Source organism: Talpa europaea (assembly GCF_964194135.1).
Source record: "Talpa europaea genome assembly, chromosome: 12".
NCBI lineage: Eukaryota > Metazoa > Chordata > Mammalia > Eulipotyphla > Talpidae > Talpa > Talpa europaea.
Window position 1 is genome coordinate 90,226,425 of NC_140079.1, and position 24,905 is coordinate 90,251,329.

Below are 24,905 nucleotides of genomic sequence, written 5' to 3' on the forward strand. Positions count from 1 at the left end.
GATTGTCTTAGGCATCATGCAGGGGGTCACCCAAAGCAGGGGCGTGAAGCCAAATGCCTACAGCGGCCAGAGATAATGTAAACCCGTGAGGGGGGTTAGGTAGAGATGGAAAAACTGGGGAGCACACCCCCATGCAAAGGCGGCAGCCAACTGCTGCCATGTTGGACTTCAGACTCAGTATAGCCAAGTCTCCATTCAGAAGGAAGAAGCTGGAAACCCCTTTTTTTATATGGACACTCCCAGGTTGCAACTGTTGGAAAGTATTTCAAGACATGCTGGCTGAGTAAACACGGATCTGGTGTCCTATGAGCCCCGGGGCCTCTAGGTTGGCACTTTGGCTGTTAAACTTAATCTGAGACTCATATTTCAGAAAGATGTCCCCACAGATCTCCCCAAGATGTGTCTGCCCCAGCCTCTGCCAGCAAGAACCTCTGTTCCCATTTCTCCTCCTTGCTTCTTACCCATGTGGTCTTTGCTCCCCTCACTGCCCCCCAAGCCATCCCCACTCCTCTCTGCCTTCAGGACCATGCCCAGGACGAGTCCTATCTGGCATGAGAGGAACTGAATGAGGGAGCTGTGCTCCGGGCTCGGGATGCAGAGCAAAGCCCAGTGTTAAGGACACGAGAGAGCCATATTTATTTCACATGGACAAGCATGATTCCATTGCATGCTGAACATGAAAGCTCGTGAGAGGAAAGTACCCGTAACAGCGGAATTATGTGCTTCAGTCCACAGGGAATGGGGAGAGTCACAGAGTGGTTTCCAAAGACAGTTACCCTTCAGGCGGTGTTGAGACCACAGGCTTTGAAACCTCTGGTTTATTTCATCATCAAACCACCTGTCTCCTAGGAGTGACCAGGCGGTGCTTCCGGCTCTGCAGCCTCTTGATGAGCTGCTAAGGTCAGGAGGACAAGCCTACGGCACAGGGCTGCTCGGGAGACCAGCTCAGAGGGGAGGTTCATGCCCCTCGGAATTAACAAGCCCACTCAGCGGTGGACGGTGACAGAGACAGCCTGCTGTGTTCATAGCAACAGAGCCCCCGCCACTTATAAAATCTATCATAATTGGAAGATCCACTCTTCTTAAAGCATGTTCCCAAGGCTTCCTAGGGCTGGAGGGAAATGATTTGGAATTGACTGAACACACCAGGAACAGATCAACTTGCCTGGACAGCCTGGGGAGAGCTAGGGGCAGGGTCTCCCCACACTCTAGTCTCCTGGCCTTGGCTGTGCAGGAACCCTGGGTGGGATGGTGGGGGGCACAGCCTGGCTTTACAGGGGAAGAGGATTACAGGCTCTAGGGGTGAATCTCATGGAGCAGAGAAGCAGAGGAGCCCGGGCATCCCGGGGGCTTATTCCCACCGGAAGTCCTGCCCGACAGTTTCATAAAATTTAATATTATAAGGTCTATAAAATTCCCGGAGCTGGTCTATCACTTCAGGATCGATCTGTACATGAGTTCTGCCTTTCGATTTGCCCAGGCACCGAGGCAGGAGGCTCGATTCTGTTTTTTTCAAGCAAGGGAAACCTTTGGTCTTGTTGAAGTAGAAGTGCTTGTCCGTGATGAACCTCTTGATGCCCAGGAAGTCCTGGACGCGCCCCATCTCGCCTGCAGGGTCGGTGATGAGCCGCTCGCCGCTGACAAAGTGGATCTGTGCCAGGGGGAAGTAGCGCAGCCAGCTCTCCAGGTGCAGCGCGTACATACCGATGCGGATGGCATTCCAGGACGCGTCCACCAGGCCCAGCGTACGGTTGCGGAATGAGAGGCCCTCGAAGGTCGGGATGTCCGGCTTCTTGGACAGCGTCTGGGTGTAATCAGAGATGGCACGGGTCACCGGGTTCCGCACCACCACGATCAGCTTGGTGTCTCGGGACATGTTGAAGATCCGTCGAGGGGCCTCTTGAGTGACGAAGTAGCTGGGTGTCTTCTCCAGCGTGATCTGGCTCTCGAGGGTCCGGGGCATCAGACTCCTGTGGGCACAAGAAACGTACCATCAGATGGGGATGCCTGGGGAGTCCCCAGGGGTCATTTCTCTCCGCCCAGCTGGCTCATGGAGTCCCTCGCCTCTCTGCTGTGGCCTTGGAGGCCACCTGTGCCTACATGGTGAGGAAGCCGCTGTAAGATCTACTACTTAGCAAGTTCGATGTATATAATAGAGTAGTAATTGTCTAGAATCACTGTGCTGTGCATTAGATCTCCAACACCTTGAATGCCTGTTGATTTTAAACAAATCTTTAACAGGGTTGCTTTAGAAAAAACCACCTAAATGTCCATCTGTATGGGTTTAAAAAAAAATGACAGACCAGCTAATTAATAGGGCTGGGTAGATCTGTGTGTACTAAAGTGGAATGATTTCCAAGCTAGAAGGTTCAATGAAAAAAGGCAAGATGTGGCCTCTCCTCCGGGAAGGATGCAGGAGAAGTGGATAAAAGCAATTGCTTCTGGGGAGGGCACTTGAGTGGGAGCAGAGCCAGGGGTCAGGGATAAATGAGAATAGCTTTTTATTGTAAACCTTTTATGCTGCTGGAAACTTTTAATGCATTTATTACATATTCAGAACAGTACAAAGGAAGCCAGTAAGTATTGTTCTGGCGAAAGATACTTCAACTATATTAAGGAAATCTTTTTGGGGGGGAAATGTTGGTTAGGGAGAACTAGTAAGGATTTTAGAAATGAATTCTGATCTCTCTTCCTGCTGGAACACATCTGAAATACATCCTTGGCATAAGCCCAGAGACCCTCAGAACTCTGGGTGGATCAGAACCTCAGTCTGACAGCTGGGAGGCAACTTCTCACTCTCGACCCCATGGCTGACAACATCTCTGCTGGAGGCATTAAGGATTGATGGTGGGAAGCACTGAAGTCTCTTTCCCACCTGTGTTTCTTTCAGGTCTAGACGGAGGGGAACACCACTCGCTCCTCATTATGGTCACGCTCTATCTTAAACTAGTTTTTCTTAAACCTGGATAGATATTAGACCACCAAGGAATGAAAAACCACAGCTGTCTAGACCCCTTCTGCAACCAACTGATTGGGAGTGGGTTCTTTGGGAATGTTGCTCAGATGATGCATGTAAATGCAGAGTTGAGAACGTTCCATCACTAGTTCATCCTTCATTCATTCCCAACACCAGCAGTCATGACCAGAGAACGTGACCAAGGCAGTCATGTTCACATTCTTGTGGAATGCAACCTCCTGGCTCCCCGCATCCTTCTGAGCTCTGATTATCATCTCTACCCAACAACCTGGCCTCACACAATTCTTTGACCAAATATACCCATTTTCTCTTCCCATTTAGCATCTCATCCTCATGGCCATGATCATCCCTTGAGTCTCATCGTTAGAGTTGCCCTCATTCTGAAGTGATTCACTCTGAAATTCCACTCCAGCACTGTGTAGTGGGCTGAATGGTGACACCCCGCCCCCCCCACCACCACCAAGAGATAGGTCCATCCAGAACCTATGCATGTGAACTTATTTGGGGAAAAAGTGTAAGTCAGTTAGGGATCTTGGGATGGGGTTCTCCTTAATTAGGTTGAGCCCTAGACCCATAAGGAGTTTCCTTAGAAGAGAAGGCGAAAGAGACAGTGAAGAAGGCAGAGCATGAAGGGATATATCTACAAGCCAAGAAATGCCAAGGATTGTTGGCAGTCAGCAAAAGTTAGAAAGGAAACAGCATATTCATCCTCAGAGCCTCCTGAAGGAAATAATTCCACTGACAATTTGGTCTTAGACTTCTGGCCTCCAAAACTGTGAAAGAAATTTCTGTTGTTGCAAACCATCCAGTTTGTGGTAATTTGTTATGACAGCCAGAAAAAATTAATACAGATGGCAGCTTTATTTCCTCCCACCTTTACCAGGCTCCCACTCATTATACCTGATCTTCAAATTCATCCATGATCCTCTGATTGCACTTTTCTCTGTACCAACCATTTCAACAGATGAGATGTTGTCTTCTTTACCATCAGTTTCCTTGAACTGCTTGCTCTGGGTTTGTAATAATGCATCCTTCCAACCTTTCGCCCTTTCTGTCTTTAGGTTGCCAAACAGCAATAGAGAAAATTGCTGACCCGGACAACTGGATCCTTTCTATATTTATCAATTCTACCTTCAAGTGAGCTCCCAGTACTGCTCAATAATCTTTTATATTTGTCTTTCCAGGCCTTTCTCTCAGTCTTCATAGGAAGTGTTCTGCTTTTCTCATCACCAGCTTCCAACCTTACTCCTGCACAACCCTAATATACAGCCAGTCTCCCCTACACTAAAAGATGGGTGTTGTCACCCTTAATTCCCTCAACCTTCCCCTCCTGTTCTTGAACTGTTACATGCATCCTTCCTGGTTGTCTCAGAAAGCAAGGTAGGCAGGGGTTCACCTGCCTGGGATCCTGTCCCCTGTACTGTCCCCACACCCCTGACCATGATCCCCTTGAAGCTGCAAATTCATTGTGCAACTGATAGGCTGGCTCAACCGATAAACTGCTTCCAGGCCAAAGTCTATAATGGACCTCAGTGAGTTGAAAATTCGAATAGTACTTATTAATATTGAGTAGTCATTCATTTTTTTAGTAGGCTATCATTATTAGCAAACATTCAGAAGTGCACTTGAACAGAATTCTTTAGCCCTACTTTAGAGATCTGGCCACATTGTATGATGCTGGCACATGTTGTAATTAGGTATTGGCATTTATGATGAGTAGATGAAATTATACAAATGTCACAGTGATTTAAACTGTTTAAGGATTTTCCCAACTGCATGGGGGTTATTGATATAAAGTTGATCTGACAACCCATTAAACAGATTTCTTTGCAATATCCTTTAATGCACTAAAGACTATACAAGAAAAGACTTGGGGGTACAGCTTTTCCTGAGCTTATTTGACTAGGGAGCTATGAGCTTTTGCCAGGAGCACTGATGAACATATCTTTTTGCTTACTGGTTTAGAAAATTCTGGCCAATTCCAAACATCTTCAGAGCATCCATCAGTCCCTTGGCTATGCTCTCACATGAAGCTTCACCTTCCTAATTCCTAATTGGCATATCCGCTGCAAAACCAAATTACAATTACTCAGAAGACACAAAAACCAGGCTGTAAACGGCATCATACACACAATGCCACCCTGTGGTGCAAATGACGGCTTGTGTACTTCAAAGGTTCACTCTCCCTCTTTATTTTTCCTCAGATCATTGAAATAGAATCCTGGAGCCCTATGTGATATGTGCAAGGAGATTATAGACACATGTGCATACACACATGCATTACATACCTATATTACACACATATGTTACATACATACATTATATACATACTATTTGTCTTGTCTGTCTGTCCACCTATCTCCCTACTCTATGTGCATGTAGGGGTGCAGTGGTGAGAAATTAGACTTTTCCTGAAGACTCATTTTTCCTCCTTATGTCACAGTTTCTAGTTTGCTAGTTTGTTTCCAGCTGCTAGGCAGCAGCTGAGCTTTCCCCTCACCATGCAACCCTCTTAATCTTCAGCCTCTTTTCTTCTCTATGCAACTTTGCAAGAATTCCTGCAAGAATAGTCCAACACTCAGTTTGGCCTTACCTCACATCTGTTACTTTAATCTGATCAGCAACAATTTCCCCTGCATCTGGTAACAGCCCCCAGGTTTTCCTTTGAGGCACTAACCACGTCAGCTCTGGATAAAATTTTAGCAGATTGGTTGGTTGGGCACATGACGGCAGTAAGGCCAACTATGTCATAAGCCAGTGCTAATTATGTCATAAAGATGAAAATGTATCTTAAGGATTGAAATGGTTGCACTAAATCTTTCAACTAGGCATAGGAGCCTAGAAAGAAACTCCTCATCAGTTTCTGGTGCCAAACCCTTCTGCTATCTTGGTTCTCGCCATTTCTAAGACCTGGTTCTATATTCCTCTGTGTTCTATGAGTCATTACACATCCGTCCAATACATTTTTCCAATAAGATTTTGCCTGTTTGCACAGATGCCATGGCCATGAATCCACTCACAAAGGAAGAAACCCTTGTTATCATTCTGGACTCCTTTTTTGCATCAAAGTCTTTATTCTTGTGAGTTCTCACCTCCCACTTCTCTCCTAGGCCCTCCTGCACCACCTCAGGCTTGTACCTATTCCCTGTCATCTACCCCAGAAAACAGCGTTCACTCTGAGCTCCATGCTTCTGCTGTCCTCTCCCTTTCAATCCATTCTGCATTCTGTGCCCACCAGGAACATCTTTCTCAAGCACATCCAATCTTCTTTTTTCTTTTATAGGGGAGAGCACGAACACAGTCCCCCGTGGCCACACATGAGGCAGTCGAGTTTCCCATGTTTGGGGAAATAGCAGGGGTCAGCACATCTGGAATGCAATGGATGAGTCTTGCTCTGGAAAAGTCACCTTCGTGATCACGGCATCTCCCCTGCCAGGTAAGGAAGCCAACCTGGTCTTGTCAGCTATTATCCCTTCGAATAAAGCCCATTGTCCTTGACTTGGTCCTCAAGGCCTCTGCCTACCTTTTTAGAATTAATACCTCGCCCTTTTCTGGTGACCTTGTATTCAGGTCATGCTACACACAAAATCTACTCCCCAAACAGGTCCTGCATTTTCATGTGTTTTACACTTGCTGAGCTTCTTGTTTATCTTTTAAGACCCTGGATCATTCTTGTCTCACTCATTTTGGCAAATATCTGCTCCCCTATCCGTGTCCAAAACCAAGGCTATGCCCTCTGCAAATGCTTTTTTCTAACTTCTTGACACTTTGTGCATCCACCTGTGAGGACCCTCAGCCCGTTGTGGAACTTACTCCAACCTACGCGTGGAACTTATTCAATGTCATCCATTTATAGCAACAAATCGTCAACAATGTGGGTATGTTTCTCATCCATGTTTGCCGTCCTGGCACAATTAACTGATCACAGACCCAGTGGTGAGGAAGGTGCCCGTGGAGAAGTTGCTTCATTCCCAGAAGTGACTTTCATTTATGAAGTCCCCCCCGCCACTTTCCTTGATACTCTGACCTTGGGCAGAGGAAGGTGTCTGGGGAGGGAAGGTCATTGTGTTATTTCTAAGCCCTCACCCTCGCCATCGTGCTCAGGTGTCAAGACTGAAGGGAGGCCAAGCTTTGCTTCTACCCAAACCTCCAAACGTGGCAAGGAAAATGAGACTTGAAGGAACACATCTCATGCCATTTCTGTTTCAGCACTGGCCTTTGCCCAAGGCTCCCTCTGGCGTTGAGCTGCACTCAGGGACCCGCTGGAGGGCCTCTGGAGATGCACAGGACCGGGCCCCAGCCCACACAAACTAAATCTGAACATCTGGGTGCAGGGGACCAGCAGCCACAATTTTAAAGCTCCCCCAGATGATTCCAGTGGGCCACCAGGGCTAAGATCCATGAGTCCACACTGCGAGCTGCTTTGACCACGGAGTTTAGCACAGTGGCTCGTGAGTATCGAGATGGCACGAGGGATGCACTGTCCCGAGTCCCGGCCCTTCTCTGCACATTCCCAACCACCAGGCTTTGGGCCCTGGCCAGGAATCTGCGTCTCTGACAAGCTCCCCGCCATGATGCTATGCTCAGAGGGGCGTGGGAGGGCAGCCTGAAGCAAAGCCCCTCCTGAGGAAATGGGGGTGCTCTTTACTCTGTAATACAGTGTGTACACATGGGGGTGTGTACAGGGCAGCCGTGCTTGTTCATGCCCCTGCACTGTAGACTGTGAGTGCCCGGAGAAGGCCAGTCACACGTGTGTTCTCAGCACCTCGCAGATGAATGGCACCCAGAGGGGAGAGAGAGCAGCTCCCTCTGGGAACAATGAGGAAGAAGAGGATCTGGGGTCTTCCCCGGCCACTAACAGCTCTGCTTCTTTTTCCCCCAGAGAAAACCCAGACTTCTCACCACCTCTAGCAAAAAGAAAAAAGAAAAGAAATCTAAATGCGCTTCTCTTGGCCTGAGGCTCTCTGGAAATGGAATTGTTTGCCTCAGCTCTGGTCACTCAGGCGGCAGACAGCGGCCTCCTCCCCTCTTCACAAGGCGCTCCTGAGTGTCCCACGAGTGGCCCGGATGAGCCCGCCATGCTGGGGACTCTCAGCCCTGGCCCCTCCGGGTGCTGCCGATGGGAGGTTTCATTTGCTGCTAAATCTGAACACACCTGCCTGCGGGCTGGGGAAGGCCTGGCTGCCCGGGGGCTCCCGTGATTTATTAGCTCCTAACACAACAACGAGGCTCCTTGAAAACCATTGCAGTCTCCAGAGGGATAATTAGGAGCCGAAGAGGAGGGAGAAGGTTTAAACTGGGTCCCACAACTACACCTATGCAACCCTGAGCGACTGAGCCCCGTGCTGCGACCCGGGCTGGCTGGGCGGGAAATGTGGCCCTTCTGGCGTCGCGGGACCGGACCGCTGGCATCCGAGTCCAGAGCCATAAATCCTGACATTCATGTGACCCAGGTTCCAGGGACTAAGTCTCGGCTTGAACTCTATTAATAATTCCTCACGGCTTGCAGGATAAAGTCCTCAATGGGAATTATGTGGCTTTTCTGGTCAGACTGGACTGTTCCGCGTTCTCCCCACCCACCTCCATGCTAAGGGATCTTGGAATGTGGGACCCTCTGGGCAAAGCCCTGCATAGCTTGTTCCACAATATGTCTTCTCTCAGCAATCAGTTCACTGTCACCTCCACCAGGGAGCCTCCCCTGATTGCCCGTTATTATTGCCCCCTTCCCAGAGGGTTAGGCATTTGCTACTGTTGTGGCTCCATAGTAGTCACTATAGATGTCTTCCATTTTTTTCCACACATTGTCTTTGTCTCCCACATTGTCATCGCCCTAGAGTGTAAGGTCACAGGAGGTAGGGCTCACGACTGTCACAGAGAGATGTGTTGCTAAGTGATTTCCTCATGCAAGTGTCAGAGTGTAATTACACAAACCTAGATGGGACTGTCCACTGCACACTTAGGTTATACACAGGGACCACTGTCACCTGTGCCGCTGACCACAATGTCCTTATGTGTCACATGGCTGTACTGACCAAAAGCTGGTGGCTCCCTCCCCACCTCTGGCTGGAGGAGCTGTGCCTGACCCTGTGGGTGATCAAGGAACCCAGGTGCTGGGCTGCTTTGCCAGTCAATTGGTCAACTGTAAAGAGCTGGCATCAAGTCCAGAGGCCTGGTGTCCCAGGAGTTTGATTATCCCCCACTGACAAGGCTGCTCTATCCCCTGCCCTATAAGAAGGGGAGCACATGGGGTGTGGGGGTGGAGGAGTCTCTTCCCCTGAGTATATCCCAAGCTGTCCAGCCTTGGTACATCCTCCAGCGTAATGGTGAGAAGACAGAGCCACCCCAATCCTGTCTCTTCTGAGACCTGGCTTGCGCGCTTCCCCAGGAAGGCCATTCTTTCCCCCATACCTGTGCGTTGTGGAACTGGTCCTGAGTCCTGCCTTGTGGCTGATGGGGACCAGAAAGGGATTCTTCTCACGTGATGTTTCTTATGGAGATACTGGGGGGCTCGTGGGGCTATAGCGACTGCCTGTGACCACAGGGTTTGGGATGGAGGCCTGAGCTTGCGTTCTGTCACTTGCTAACCATAGGAAAGGGCTCACATCTTCCTCCCCTGAGCACAGGCCCCCTCCCCCCCATGATCTGTGTGTCAAGTAGTGGGGATTCTTCCTTTTTATGACCGAGTAAATGAGCCAGACACAGACAAATACTACAGGATTGCAATTACGTGTGGAATCGATGTGTCAACCTCACAGAACCTGGGGAGCAGGGGGTAAGGGACATGGGAAGGTGTTAGTCAAAGGGTGCAGGTATGAGGTGAGTGGGTTCTGGGGAGCCAGTGCTCGGTGTGGTGACTCCAGTTGCAACATGGATTATAGGCCTGAAATCTGCTGAGAGTCAAGCATAGGTGCTCCTGACACACACACACACACACACACACACACACACACACACACACACACACACTCTCACACTCACTCAGGTGGTAACTATGTGAGGTGATAGATGTGTTAATTAACTTGACTGCCGTAATCATTTCACAAAGTGCACGTACATCAAAAGTCATCTTGTATATCTTAAAATAAAAAGGAATGGCCTGCAGCTATGTCAGCCATACATGTGGTCCGCTCCTGATCGAATATTTGTGTCCCCACCACCCCCAAGTTTCTATGATGTCTAACCCCCAATAGAGGGGGGCCTGTGGGAGGTGATTAGGTCATGAGGGCGGGGCCTTTCTAACGAACTTGGTGCCCTTGTAAGGCGAGCTCTCTTCTCTCTGCCATCTGAGGACACAGCAGGAAGATGGCCATCTACCAGCAACGAGAGAGTTCTCATCCGGAACAAGTCACCGGAACAAGTCACCTGGCGTCTTGATCTTGGACTTCCAGTCTCCAGACTGTGAGCAATAAATTTGTGTTATTTATGCTGCCCAGTTTGTGGTCTTTTTGTTATAGGGGCCTGAGCTGACTGAGACAATAGACAAGCTAATAGTGCACCGTTGTGCCATGTCTGAGGACCAGACGTGGTTCTCAGCTCTCTGCCCGGACCACCTCATTCCTTCACATTAACTCTACAAAGCAGTACTCTCTGCATTCCTGTTGTGGGTTGAGGAAACTAGGACACCGAGAAATAAAATCAATCGCCAAAGCAACATAGCAAGTAGCAAAATCTGGATCCAAGTGTGATTCTAGCACTGGAAGAAAACGTGAGAATGTAAAATTAATCTTGGCATGAGGACAGCTTTCTAAGCATGAGACAAAAATCATGAAGGGAGACTAAAAAGTTAGACTACATTAAAAATGGGACTCTCTGGAATAGAAAAATACCATAAATAAAAATAAAAGGAAAAATGACTAGCTGGAAAAATATTTGCACAAAGAAACAAAGATTTAACTTCATATCTGTTTTTCATGTATATGTTTATACATTTTATATATTTTTAAAGTTCCTTCAAATCGATAAGAAAAAGAGAATCAACTGGTAGAATAAAGGAACACAGGCTACGAGAAGAGTAAATTGAAAAAGTCACAGGTGGAAAATAAATATTCGAAAGATAGTCAATCTCTCTCAGAATTAAAGAAATGCAAATAAAAACCATGAGGAGATAATATTATTTACCTGTAAGACTGGAAAATTAGTTTTTCAAAAATAGCAGTTATATAGCTGGTAAGAGTGTGTAGAGCTGAGTGCTCCAACATTGGTGGTGTGTAAATCTTGCAATCTTTAAGAGGGCGACTGTGTATTATCCACCCAAAGGGAAAATGCACACAGTTTTTAGCCCAGCACTTCCAATTCTGAAAATTCATTTGAACAAGCATGTAGATACCTGTGCAAGACTGTTTGTTGTAGCCATTTTGGCAGAGATGGGGAGACATGGACCTGATCCTCCCTCCACAGTGCATCTCTATTTCTACAGAAAATCTCCCCAGGTTTGGGCTACATTTCCCAGCACCCCCTGAATCCAGATGGGGGCCCTGTGACTCGTTCTTGCCATAGACAGTGAGTAGAAGTTCAGTATTACCGCCAGGTGAAAGAGCGTATAAAGTAGATATGTCCCCTTTGCTGTCCTTTCTGAGCTCTAGCTAAATGCAGAGAATCCTAAGCTTCTAGAAGAGAGCAGGTCCAAAAAGCGGAAGGGACAGGGAAAAACCTTTTGCAGCTAGGAAAACAATTGTCTTGGACCATCATCCTAAGCTAGAAATACATGTTTATCTGGGGATTTGCTTGTTACAGCAGCTAGCATTGACCTGGCTACTGAAGCACTGTTTATAACAGAGACCAGGCACAACCTACAAGTCCATTAGTAGGAGACTGGTTCAATAAACCACAGTGACGCCATCCAATAGATTATTATGTGTCTGTTAAAAAATGAGGTGGATCTATAGATAGTCTACAGGAAGGAGTCATGAACATATAATGAAGTGAAAAAAACAAGTTGCAGAACAAGCAGCTCAAGATATGCCTGTTTACATACAAAATACTCACATATTTGTTAAGTGTGGATAGGCACCAGCTATCTCTGGAAGGATACAGTGATCATAGGATCCAGAGAGGAACCGTGGGTGGACTGTTTTGTAGAATGGAACTTCATTTCCACCTTTCTGTCCTCAACGGATTTTTATTTTCTACACCATGAGCATGTACTCTTTGTAGTTAGAAAAACTAGCTAGTGAAAAGCAGTGTTGAAAAGCCTCCGTGGATATAGTTTCGGAAGCAGAGAACCTGGATGGAAGGAGTTTTGTGGAGGAAGGGGGAGGAAGCATGTTTGGAAGAGCCGAGGTGTGGCTGGGAAGCCAGGGTGGGAGCCTGGGAACACACAGCTGCTCTGTCGGAGGCTGGCTCTGAAAGGCAGAGGGTGGTGCAGGGTGGAATGAATGGGCCTTGCTGCTCCACGTACAGTTCCAATATGCTTGCAGGCAGCTAGACCTCAATTTCCCAGACACCATCTGCTATTAGCCTGGTCTGACTGTGGGGACACTCTCAGAGAGGAAACTCCGGAATTATTCTTTCTCTACCTGGGCTTAGCTTCTTCTCATCCTTCACCCTACCCTGTCTTTCCCAGGGAGCAGTTCCCTTTAGTCTGTGATGAGATTCCAAGTGCATTTGAATCCCAGGGGTGGAGGTTCTTGTTCAAATGCAGACTCTGACTCGGTGAGTCTAGGGACCGGGGCTGAGAGTCTGCATTTCTAAGCTGCCCTCGGTGAGGCTGACCTGCTGGTCCATGGACCACACTTCAAGCAGCAAGGATTTATAACAGCCCTGGCCATACTGGCACAAATTGCACAGCAGGGAATGTTTCTTGCATTAAACGGAATTAGCTAGTTGATGGATGAAGAGCTGTGAATGATTTGAATTCAGAAAACCCAGATTAGAGCTGTAGCTTTTCTGTTTCTCGGCCTTGTGACTTTCGCATGAATTTCCTCATTGCAGCAGGTGGGTGGTAATAATAATGCAGCCTTCACTGGGCTGGATGAACATGGAAACCACTAAGTATTGTATCCAACCATTAACAGGTTCCTCCTTCTCTGCCTAATACCCCCTTTATTTTGTCTTCTCCTCCCTCTCTTCCTGTCTACCTCTCTCTCATGTAATTATCATTTAGCCATATTTGACGAATAATGTATTCATTGCAGGTGTACACATTATGCCTTGGTGTAGTATATATTAGTATATATTGCAAAACGATCATACTGTAAGTCTAGCTGACCACAAAATTAATATTTTTTCTCATGATAAGAACCTTGGAGATCTGCTCTCTTGGCGACTTTCAAATATCCAACATAGTATGGTTAACTGTAGTCCCATGCGGTCGAGCTTAAGGCTTTTTCATTTTCAAAAAGCCACTCATTCACGCCTGCACCCTCTCTGGTTATAGAGCTAAGTATTTCCTTTTTCCTGCAAAGTTCTTAAAATACAATTCAGTGGTTCTACTTCCTCACGTCACATTCCTCCTCAACTTGTCCCATCTGTCTCCTGCCCTATGACCCTTGGAGGTGGCTCTTCTGAGCACCCCAAATGCCAGCCCTTCCTTGGTCTGGTCTGGTCCCAGCTCTCTGGACACGCCCTCTTCACTTTGTGAGAAACAGAGCTCTTCCTTGACTTTGGGAACACACTATTTTTTCCCTCCTTCCTAGTCCTTTTCCATGCACATATTTTTCCTCAATTTTCTCCTGTGGGCCTCAATGAATGGCCCCACCCCCCACTGGTTGCCCCAGCAACACCCACATCTAATCTGTAACCAAACCCAACTGGGAATCAGTCTCCTCCAACCCAGGTCCCAGCCGGGTCGGTCACAGCGCCCCTGGCCATGGAGGAAGGTGCAGGCAGCAGCTCAGGGCCTTTCCCCAGTGAGCCTCCACCTTCCAGCTTCCGTCCTCAGCCAGCTGGCTCCTGCGTGGCTCTCCCCAGTGACATCAACACCTTGAGACAAGATGTAGCTGGGGACTCCCAAGTCATGCCAAGGCAACCAAGTGGTGGGTTAGGGGACTTTCACCCTCTCTGAAGTCTCCTAAGCTAATCTCAGTGAAAAGTGTTCATAGCAACTTTAAGAGATGCTTCCCACCCTTCCCCCAATGGCTTGTCGCTCCTACCTCTGCCTCCCACCCAGTATAGACATTTGGGAGCCACTTCTGCCAGGTGGGATGACAGATCCTCCCCAGGGGCCTGCAGGGCACCCTCCAAAATGCGAGGAAACTGAACAGGTACTTACCGAGTCACACTGATGCTCGAGGACTGGCTGCCTCTGCTCTGCACCTGGTTGCCAGCTCAAAGGGCTCCACGCCCTCTGGCCAGCTCGCTCTCCCACTCTACATAAGGACTATCGCAGAGTTTCTCCATTCCCTACAGGTAGGCACACCTTTCTGGCCCTTCATGGCAGATGAGCTGGCACCACGCTCCACAGAGAATAACGGAGGCACTCAAACTCAAAGCCTCTTCACCTCCTGCTGCCAAACACATAAGGTTTCCTACGAGCAAGGACACAACCCTCCACGCAGGGGCCTGCCCCTCCAGCTTCCACCAGTGCATCCCCACCTGCAGTGTCCCCCAACACTGCACCCCCCCACTACCCCCCCCCAGGCCTCCACTCTAAGGACCCCTGGACCCCAGCAGTTCTGAATACTTCCCAGGCCTCTGCAAACTCCCCAATAACTGGATGAGTCAGTGAGTTTGTTTTCATTTTCTAACACCAAGTTTTATATTCTCACATTCTAGAAGCCCCAGGGGGTAGTAAGTTGTGCAGGATGCAGTCTGCCGGCCTGCCCCCCTTCCTGCAGCCTACAGTGCCCCCTAGTGGGAGGTGACTCCACGGCAGCAAATGGCGTGAACACCTGCTTGTCCCCAAGCAATTCCTGTTGCCTCCTTGGGAGAAATCGACCACAGACAGGACAGGACTCCTTGCCACGTGTGTCCCGCAGACCAGCTGCATCAGGACGCATGAAGCTCCATGGAGGCAGAGGGGCAGCGGGGAGTTGGCTTTCTGATCATGCAGGGAACCAGGAGAGCGGTGCGCAGTCCGCGGGGAAAGTCACATGTCACCCAGGCCTCCTATGTGCCAGAAGCCACATGAATGGCTGCTGAGTGACTGAAACTTCTGCAGGTCCAAGCTCCCCTGAACTGGGGAGCCTACATACACGTCTGGCTTCTGAGCTGTAGAATGGCCCAGCTCTGTGTCTTGACTCTGGGAGGCGTTCAGGATGCTCGGGAGATGAACTAGCAGCCTCTTGGGTTCTCCAGTCCTACCCTCTCCTGCCCCCCAGGTCCTTGCTGTCCTTTAAGCCTGGAACCCTTCCCCCAGCTGCTCTATGACTCCATCCTTCTCATCCTCAGGTCTCGGCTCAGATGTCACCTCTCTCAAATGTCACTCTCTAAATCCCATGGCTTGTTTCCCTCACAGCTCTAAGCACAGTCTGTAACAATCACACACCCCTGTTTGTTTTCCTACTACCTTCCCCCAATCTGTCTGTAGACCCCATCAGGAAGGGACAGTGTCTTCCCTGCTGATTGTGGCATCTTCTGTCCTTGTCACTGTGCCATCTCGTCACAGCAGCCAACATAGAGTGACTCATGCTTGTTGGTGAGTCGATGGGGGAGGAATCAAGTCGGAAAGGCAGGGCTCCTTGAGGAAATGCAGTAGCCCCAGTTCTCTACAGAGGGGTCCCCAAATACAGCCAGGGGTGCAGGGGACTTGTGGATGAAATCTACATTTATTACAGTTATGTGTTTATTTTAATGTATTTTAGAAAATTGGAACTAGAACACCAGCTTCCCTTAACAGATTTAACTGCTGGGGATGAGGCTCAAGAAAGCATTGAACATAGAAAATGTAAATTGACCTAAAGGCAAAGATTATGTAAATAATAGTCCAAATGGCACACGAATCTGGTTAAAAAAAAAAAAAAAGGCGATTCTTTAATGACTAAGGTTTGGGAACTTCTGGCTCAAAGCAATGTTGGTAAAGCCAAAGGGAATCCGAAGCCAGAGCAGTGTGGACACGTGCCCCTTCAACAAACGATGATTACACTGTGTGCCAGGCACTGGGTTAGGCACCGAGATCATGGCTCCAAATGAAACAGATGCAGTGCTTGCCCCTTTGGAGCCTCTGACCTGGTGGAGACAGTGGCAAAGTAAAATATATAATTACATCTTGGGGTGATGGGGGGAAAAAAAGAGCAACTATTACAAGGAAAGTGAATGGTCAGCAATTTCCCAAAAAGGATATTTGAGCCAAAGGTCAAAAGGTGAGCATTGGCTTGGATGAAAAGACCACAGGATGATGCAAAAAGACAACAGGATTAGAGAAAAATGGATATGGATGAGGTGAGGTGGTATGGCAGAGAATCTAAAAATGTAGCAGCAAACTACGCCAGCAGCAGTGAAAAACAGAATTAGTGGCATAGTAAATGACATCGGAGCAGACCTGAACCTGATCCTAGCTTCTCAAGGAGAATTTTGCAAGATGGAGCAGATGAGACCAAAGGTGGCATGGAAGACAGAGCCGTCTTAGGCAACATATTGTTTGCAATGTTATTAAGGGAGAAACCCAAAACAAATTGGACAGAGCTAGTGGGAAAATTTCATTAAAGAGACATTTCCATAGATAAAAGATGGCTATGTGGGAAGATGAAAGGCCAGCTAAGTCCAAACCAAGTAAAACCCACATCTATAAATCCATCCATTCTTCCTTCCGTCCATCTTTCCTCCCATCTATCCATCCATCCATCCATCCTCTATACAAACATGCACCAGAGTAAACATTTAAAATTATATGTAAATGCCAAAGTTGTTTAAGTGTCTTAGGTACCCAGTATGGATAAAGTAAACCAAACCATTTCTCTAAAATTCAAGCTAGATAAAAAATTTTCAGTAGCATCACATGTTTGAAAAACACAATTACCATCCAGAGAGTTTTGCAGGAAAAAATGTGTGACTCCCAATACTTAGCCAATTTGTTTGTGAAGGTGAAGGAAAGATATCTAATGGTGTGTAAAGCAGTCCACCTTGTTCTCCCAAAAGTTCCTTTAAAAAAAAAAAGCAAGAACCTGAGTGATGATGTGAAAAAGCTGGAGAGTGCAAAAGTTGTGCAGAAAGGACAATGATTGGGACTGAACAAAGCACTAAGTCCAAATAGCTAAAACATGTACTTTGTCTTTAAAAAGAAGATATAAAACTGTAATTTATATCTCAATAAAGTTGAAAAAAATCAAATTTGATAAATCATATTCCAGACCCCGGATTAAATGAGTGAATGAAACAAGACTTTTGGTGAAGATCACCACACAGTAGAGACAGGTCTAATTATAATGCAGTTGTAGTTACATATATGGCAGCCATATAATTATAGCACCTGAATTTTATCAATGTTATAAACCAATGTGATTTCCATAAAAATTTATTTAAATGAATAATGGCTGGAAAGTTGGCACTAAAACAGGAAACAGACGGGGCAGAATAAAAGGCACATGAAATTCTTTACCCAAAGGTACTGTGTACTCATTTATCATCTTAAAAGAAACTGCAAAATAAAGAATTAAAAACAGGACACATATCTTCCAAAACACTGGACAGTAACAAAGCAAAGAAAATGTAGTTCATGTTAAGAAAGAGACAGGAAAGGAAAACAAGGGAGGGCCTCCCCAGTGGCGCAGCGGTTGAACGCTGGGTTGCAAAACTGCCCGCGGCCTCTGCAGCGCCGGTTCGATCCCCGGCTGCTCCCCGGCCACCGGAGAAGGGTCCCACATGGCGCGCAGACCTCTCCTGCCGCCCGCTGATCCCCTCAGCAGTGTATTTCGTCAGTCTGCCTGTTCTGTTCCCTGCTCTGACTCTGGTGAATTCTCTCACCCTCCAGTGCTTCTGACTATACCCAGTGCTTGTATAAATAAAATTAATTAATTAATTTTTTTTAAAAAAAGGAAAACAAGGGAAAAAATAGCCAAATTGTTGAGGAGGCTGTACAGAGGTGTAGCTGTGCAGCTGATCAGGTTCATATTAAAAACTATAGTCCGGAGGGTAAATACCATAATTTTTAAAATGACACCCGTTAAGACTTCTCATTCTAAAATAAAACCTAGTGTGTATCTGTGTTTACAGGACTAACCCAGACACAGGGACAGAAACATCTCGTATGAAAATGGAGAGGCTAAGACAGATCAGCCAAGTGTCAGTCTAAAGAAAGCTCGCATCACGATATTCATACCAGAAGACGTAGAAGCCAAGGGAAAAGCCATTAACTGAGACAAAGTGGCTCATTTAACATTGATAAAGGGCCAAATTCCTAGTAAAATTTCTAAAGTACAAGGTGGATCAAATGCAGGGTTCATCTCTACTCCCTCTTGCATCACCGCTAAGTTGATAATAAATGGACAAAAGGTAGAAAGTCAACATGTGGAGGAAGGGTGAAGAGCTGGTGCCAGACAATGAGTAGGACCTATTTTTCTAAGAATGGAAGCTAACTAGTGACAAGCATTGAAGAGAAGCTGAAATGCAGTGATTGCAGGGACGGGAATGCCAGTAATGGAAGAAAGAAGGTGCTTGAATCTTCTAATAGCTGGAGAATTGGAGGCACCTGGTGGAGTGACAGGGACTGGCAGAGCCACAATGTTAGAGGTCTCTAGATGGAGCCACTGGACCTGCAGAGCTCCCCCTGACTCTCCAGCCCTGCTGGGATCCTCCTCCAGTTAGGACAGACATGGGGGACATTATACTTTTGGGGCTACTGAACCAGGCAGCTCCCAGGCACCAGGCATGGTGAAGAGTGGGATTTTTTTTTTTAAAAAGATGTATTTATGCATACAAGAACTGGGGTGTAGGCCAGAGGTGTGGAGGGTGAGAGGATTCACCAGAGACAGAGTGGGGAACAGAACAGGCAGACTGACTGAAATACACTGCTGAGGGGAGCAGTGGGCGAGACAGGAGAGGTCTGCTGCGCCATGTGGGTTAGCTCCCTGGCTGGGGATCGAACTCATGCCTCAGTGGCTGCGGATAGCTTGATAGCGCTGAGACTTTAACCTCTGTGCCTCCAAGGAGACCAAGAGTGGGACCTTTCTACCCCAGGTCCACAAGTAGAAGATCTCTCTCAAGAGAAACTGCCCTGTCAAGATTTCAAGTAATATCTACCAAAGCACCGTGTGTTACAGGAAAGCTACCTTGTCCCATTGATGTCTGGAATACAGAATCATAATTCAGCACAGAAATAGGTCAAAAGAATAAATGATCATCTCAACAAATTCCAAAAAGGCATTTAGTAAACTCAGCATCCATTACTATTTAAGAAAAAACAACAACCTTCAGAAACTTTTAATGTCGGTCTCCATGGGCACTAGCTGGAGGATTAAATAACATCAATTGCTAACATTTTTGTGAGCACGTGGTAGGCACAATTCTAAGTACCTTCACAGGTATTATTTTCTTTAAACCTCATCACAGTATCATAAGGTATGAGCCTATGATTAGCCTTAGGTGTTCGGATTAGTCTTAGTATTCACATAAGGAAATCTTATGGCCCAGAGAAGTAACCTACCTAAAGACCGGTGAAGACAGAGTATAAACTCGAGTGCTTGACTCTTGTGCCTATGCTGGTAACCTCCTGGCTATGAGGCTCATTAAGTTAGGCAAGACAAAGATGCCTGTAACACAATATTAATGCTCTTCTATAATTTATAGACAATCTAATTAAAACTTTAATAAATGGAAAGAGAGGAAATCATCATATTAGACGACATCGATTCCTTTCAAATTAATCTATAAATCAAATGTAATGCCAATCTAAATCCCAAGAGGTTCTAAAAATTGAATTTGATATTACAATTATGAAGTTTCTTTTGGATGAATAGATGAAAGATAAGGGTGACGGCATGGTGTTAGGGGAGGCAAATCACTAGGAGGATACGGCAAGGTCACACAATTTATGTTGTAAAGCCGTAGTAATTAAAACAGCATGGTTCCGGCTCAGAAACAGGCAATGGATTAATAGAACAGAATATCAAATCAGAGATAGACATGACTATATAAAAAGCACACTATAAAGGTGGTATTTAAAAATTAGTCAGGAAATGATGGATTATTGGGACTTTGTTGGGACAATTAGCTAACCATCTGGGGAAAATGGAGTTGGTGTTCCTCATTCACACCTACAGCAATTTTAACTCAAATGGAGAAATAATGCAATGTTAAAAAGACAACAATAAGGTAAAAGGTTAAAATATCAGTAAAATGTGTTTATATTCTTGAGAATTGGGAAGACTTTATAAACATGAAACCAGATGAAGAAAGCACATAAAAATTTTCAAAAGAGAAAAAAAAATCATAAGAGGAAGTAAAATGCAAAAGAACTGTGTTCCATATAGAATAGGAAATATTTACCATATTTAGTAAAGAGTTTTATAAAACAAAAAGAAACACATCCCAGTAGAATACTGAGGGGGACACAAACAGTTCCTAAGCGAAGATATAAAATTGGCAAAATATTCAAATTCATTAGCGATCAAAGACATAAATTATGTTCAAATAAGATCGTATTTGACCTACCACAAAAGTAAGAATTATTTTTGTGATCTATGGCGCACAGAAATAGACACTCTCATATAATCCTCAGGTTGCAAATAAATCTCAACTCCATGGAGGGCACTCTTTAGAATTTATCCTGTTGAAATGCCAAGATATTTGCAGAAAGATGTATTATAAAGATGCTTGACACAGTATTCTTAAAGTGGTAAAATAATAAAACTCAACCTAAATGTACACAATAGGGCATTGATTAAATGATGGTATATGCACTTAGGGAAAGGTTATGCTGTGATTATAAATAATATTTCAGAAAGTGTTTAAGACATGGGCAAAATGCTGGTATTAAATTGATGTTTTGAGAAAGGAAGTTAGAAAATACTACGTACAATGATAACTTTTCTCTCTGTGTGTGTGCAACTGTGTGTGTACTTGGGTATCAAAAGGAAGGGCATAATTACCCCCAAGATATTCTGGTATCCTCCACCCCTTCCAACGATATATAAAAAGATATGACCTGCTGTTCTTGATGGTTTTTCTGAAAGATGTATAGAACAGTCTGTTCTTTGTTTGATATTCATACAAAACCCTTCAGCACTTTGCTCCCAAAGCATTTATAAATTCTAAATAGGAAACTTCAGTACAGAACCTTAGTTCCATTTCAGCCAAGCAACTTATAACAGCAACTTCAAAGAGAAAATAAGGTATAGATGCACAGAATATATTGGATGATGCCTGAGAGTGTGGTTGGGGGAGCAGGGAAGGGAAATTGCAAGGCCAAGGAATAGAAGGAAACTTGTTTTTCATTACATATTCTTTTTGCATTCTTTGACTTTTTTATCAAGTGCATTTTTTTTTCCAAATGAAGAGTGCGGAAGGGGAAAAAAAATCCAGGTTTTGGAGCCAGACATGTCTAAATTTGAATCCATTTTCTGCCACTTACTTATGTGTAACTTCAGTCAAGCCAGTAACCTCTCTCTAAGTCTCAGTAACCCCATAAAGGAGTAAAATAAAACTTACTCTGCAGGATTGTGGAAAGGATTATAAATGATGCAAGAAAGTTTCCTAGCATTGACTGGCGCATAGTAGGTGCTTGTCACCTGTAGTTATAATTAATCTTGTACCTGTCTGAGACTATAGGGAGAGCTGAAGCAGAATGTAATTATTCCTGCTGGAACATAGCCAGGATACCTGAGTCTTGCAAAACATGCTGTTGAATGTTCAATCAAGATATGTAAGTACACACAACCACAGAACCTACCCAGTGCTTCCCCCAGGGTTCAGGAAGTAGAACACATTTTACCATGGCACATCTGCTTGTTTTTTAAAATTCCACAACTAATTAACCAGAATCCTCATCAGCAATCTCTATGTGGATTAGCTAAACATGTCAGCAAACCCGGGCCCTTGTCTATTAAACACAGGTGATTTCTTCTACACACAATTGCCTCTAGCAAGTTGCAGGATGCCCGGGGAGCAGACAAAGTCTTTTACTTAACCCACTGAAAGGCACTTCTCATGCAATCGGTTAGTTTAATAGCTTTTTAAAACTTAGAAGGCACAATAATTTAGTGGTTAAACCCACAGACTCTGGAGCTGATCTGACATGGCTTCTAAGTCTAACTTATCACCACTTAAATGAAAAAATATGGGTAAGTTCTTAAGTATCGGTTTTCTCATCTGCTAAGTGGGACCAATTATGGTGTTTACCTCATAAGATTAGTGTACTAATTGAGGAAGAGGATGGACGCAAATTAAATATACTTTTCATAGAGTCCAGTGCTTGGCAAGTTAGCAAAACAAAGACATATGTTTTTGCACTGGGAGATGCAATGGAAGATAATATCTTCACAAAGGGAATGCAGAGGTCATCAATTTCAGAAAGATGTATGTAATGGAGCTTTCTTTATGAAACCCTGTAATGACTGGAAAAAACAGTTGCAAAGAATATTCACATTACCTCCTGTGTCAAATTTATGAATAATTTGCTTATTAAATAACCAAATAAGGAAAATGTGGCAAAAGTGTTTAAAAGTATGATTGTCAAAAACATTCCAATGGCTCAAAGAAAAGAAAGAAAGCTATGGTCCTCTAGGAAGAAAATCCCTAAAGAAATAATAGTAATTACTACGATTAGTGGAATGTCTGATAGGTTAACGTTTTTTCACTATGAATTAACTGTAAGCACTTACGTGAAAAGTGATTTTCTGATTAGCAAGGTCAAAGGCAAGACGTCAAAAGCTTTCTTTTTTTGTTCTTTCTGATTGTACAAGATTGTCATGGAGGAGACATGGTCTTTTCCTCAGTTTACTAAGAATCTTTAAATGGAAGAAGGTAGTCACTATTTAATTGCTATATGTTGACCTCAAACCTAAGAATGGTCATTAGTCCAAATGCAGCTCTTTTGTCTGTTTTATTTTTATCTTTAAGGAAATATATTTGTCAAAGTCCATTATTTCCCAGAAAAAGATTATAAGCAGTTACCCACATTGCCCTAGCTGTGGTAACAAACCCGTTGAGTATGTAAAGTGTAGCCCCAAGGAAACTGTTTCAGTGTCATGAAAAACTCAGGTCTCGGTGGTGATTCAGTTTCCACCACTCAGAAGTGGGGACACAAGAAGCAAGACACTCCAGCCTCATACATAAATGGAGAAAGTCCTATGTTTCTGTCATGAGTGGATTTTAGGTGTCAACTTGTTTGGTCTAAGGGAGGCCCAGACAGCAGATAAAACATCATTCCTGGGGTGTAAGTGAGTGTGTTTTGGATGAGATTAGCATCTGATTTTGTAGCCTGAGGAAAGAGATGTGGCCTTGCCAATGTGGGTAGACAGCGTCCAACCCTTTGAGGACTCACATGGAACAGAAAGATGAAGGAGGGGCCAACTCACTCTTGGAGTGCTGGGAATCATCGTTTCCTGCCTTCAGATGCAGGCTCCCTCGTTCTCAGGCCTTCGTAAATGGACTGAATTACACCACTAATTTTCCTGGTTCTCCAGCTTGCAGACAACAGATTGTGGGACTTCTCAGCCTCTATAACCATGTGTGCCAATTCCTATAATAAATCTCCTCATACATAAAAATCTGTATCTGTACATATCTATCTCTATTTATATCTTATTGGTTCTGTTTCTCTGGAGAACCCTGACTAATACAATTTCTTACAGAGCTTCTATGAGGATGAAATACAATGTACATAAAGTGTTAGTACAGTGCCCTGTATGTGAACAATGTAACACTGTTCTGCTCAGCCTCTCTTTCTACTTATTATCACTGCCACTATGTTTGATGTTGATTGTAAATTATCACCAGCAGTTTCAAGAGTCAGATGCCATTGTACTGTGTTCCTGCTTTGCCAATTTCCAGGAAATGCATGTATGTGTGTATGCCTAAGTTTTTGCCAGTGACGCGCAGATCATAAAGGAAGTGGGGTGATCTTGATTTTCCTGATGCAATGACTACTGTACAGTTTCATTAGCCAGTTCCTTCAACATTTGTTGTGAAGCTAACTCATTTGTGCCGTGCACTGTCCTTGGTGCTGAGAACAAATTTTTGCTTTAATTAAGGAGTTCGTAATCTAGCTGAGGAGACAAATAGCTACAGAACCATGAGACACTGGAGGCAAAAATGTATTTAAGGTGTGATGAGAGCAAGTTAGAAGGTGACACTGACTCAACTCCAGTGACTGCAAAGATAAGATGACTTCCCACAGAGATGCTGAAATTGAAGGATAAGGAAGAATTTGCCCAATGGGTGGGGTAAGGGAGAACATTAGATACAAGCATGTTATGCGAGTGAACAAGTGACATTCTAAGGAAACTGAAAGCCCAGAGAGGCAAGAATGAAAGGCGAGTATGAGACAGTGGGGAAGAAAAGGCTGCAAAAGTACAGGAAGGGGTTAAATGCAGAGGAGACTTTCAAGGCAGCCTTGGTGTCTGGCCTTTGTCTGGCTATGAATAGGTAGGTTGGATAGCATCACTGTAATGATGATCAGATTTCTATTTTGGAACAGGGACCAGAAACTCACATGCCTGCAGGGACCAGACAGAAGACACAAGTGAGTGAAGCCCATTGAACTTTTTCTTGGAAAACTGGAGAGAATGCATTTTATCTTAAAGAGGCAGCCACTCCTCAATGCCAGGAATTGCTGATATGCAGGTCTGAATATAGAAATGTGAATTTCCATGTGAGCATCTCAGTTTGCAGAGGTTGCAATCTTATGATTTCAAAAAATACCATGTAGATAAAAAAAAATCATATTTATGGTGTGAATATGGCCTAAGACCACCACTGTGCAACCACAAAATGGCAAAGTGGCAGAGAAAGTGGATGGGACAGAAGTTGGAGGGAAGGAGACATGTTTGGGAACTTTTTCAATATAATAGAAATGATGAAGGTTTGAAGTTACCATGTGATGGGAGAGAGAGAGGAT

General features: G+C 45.1%; 1 protein-coding gene across 1 annotated transcript in view; it reads right to left on the minus strand.

The window, feature by feature from the left end:
- Positions 1-1,351: 1,351 nt before the first annotated feature.
- Positions 1,352-24,905, minus strand: part of HS3ST2 (heparan sulfate-glucosamine 3-sulfotransferase 2) — a gene marked incomplete at both ends in the record, with an annotated part of 84,006 nt that continues 60,452 nt past the window's right edge. Inside the window, one exon of the mRNA XM_084250421.1 lies at positions 1,352-1,970. Coding sequence (XP_084106547.1) covers positions 1,352-1,970 — 619 coding nt within the window. The remainder of the gene's footprint in view (positions 1,971-24,905) is intronic.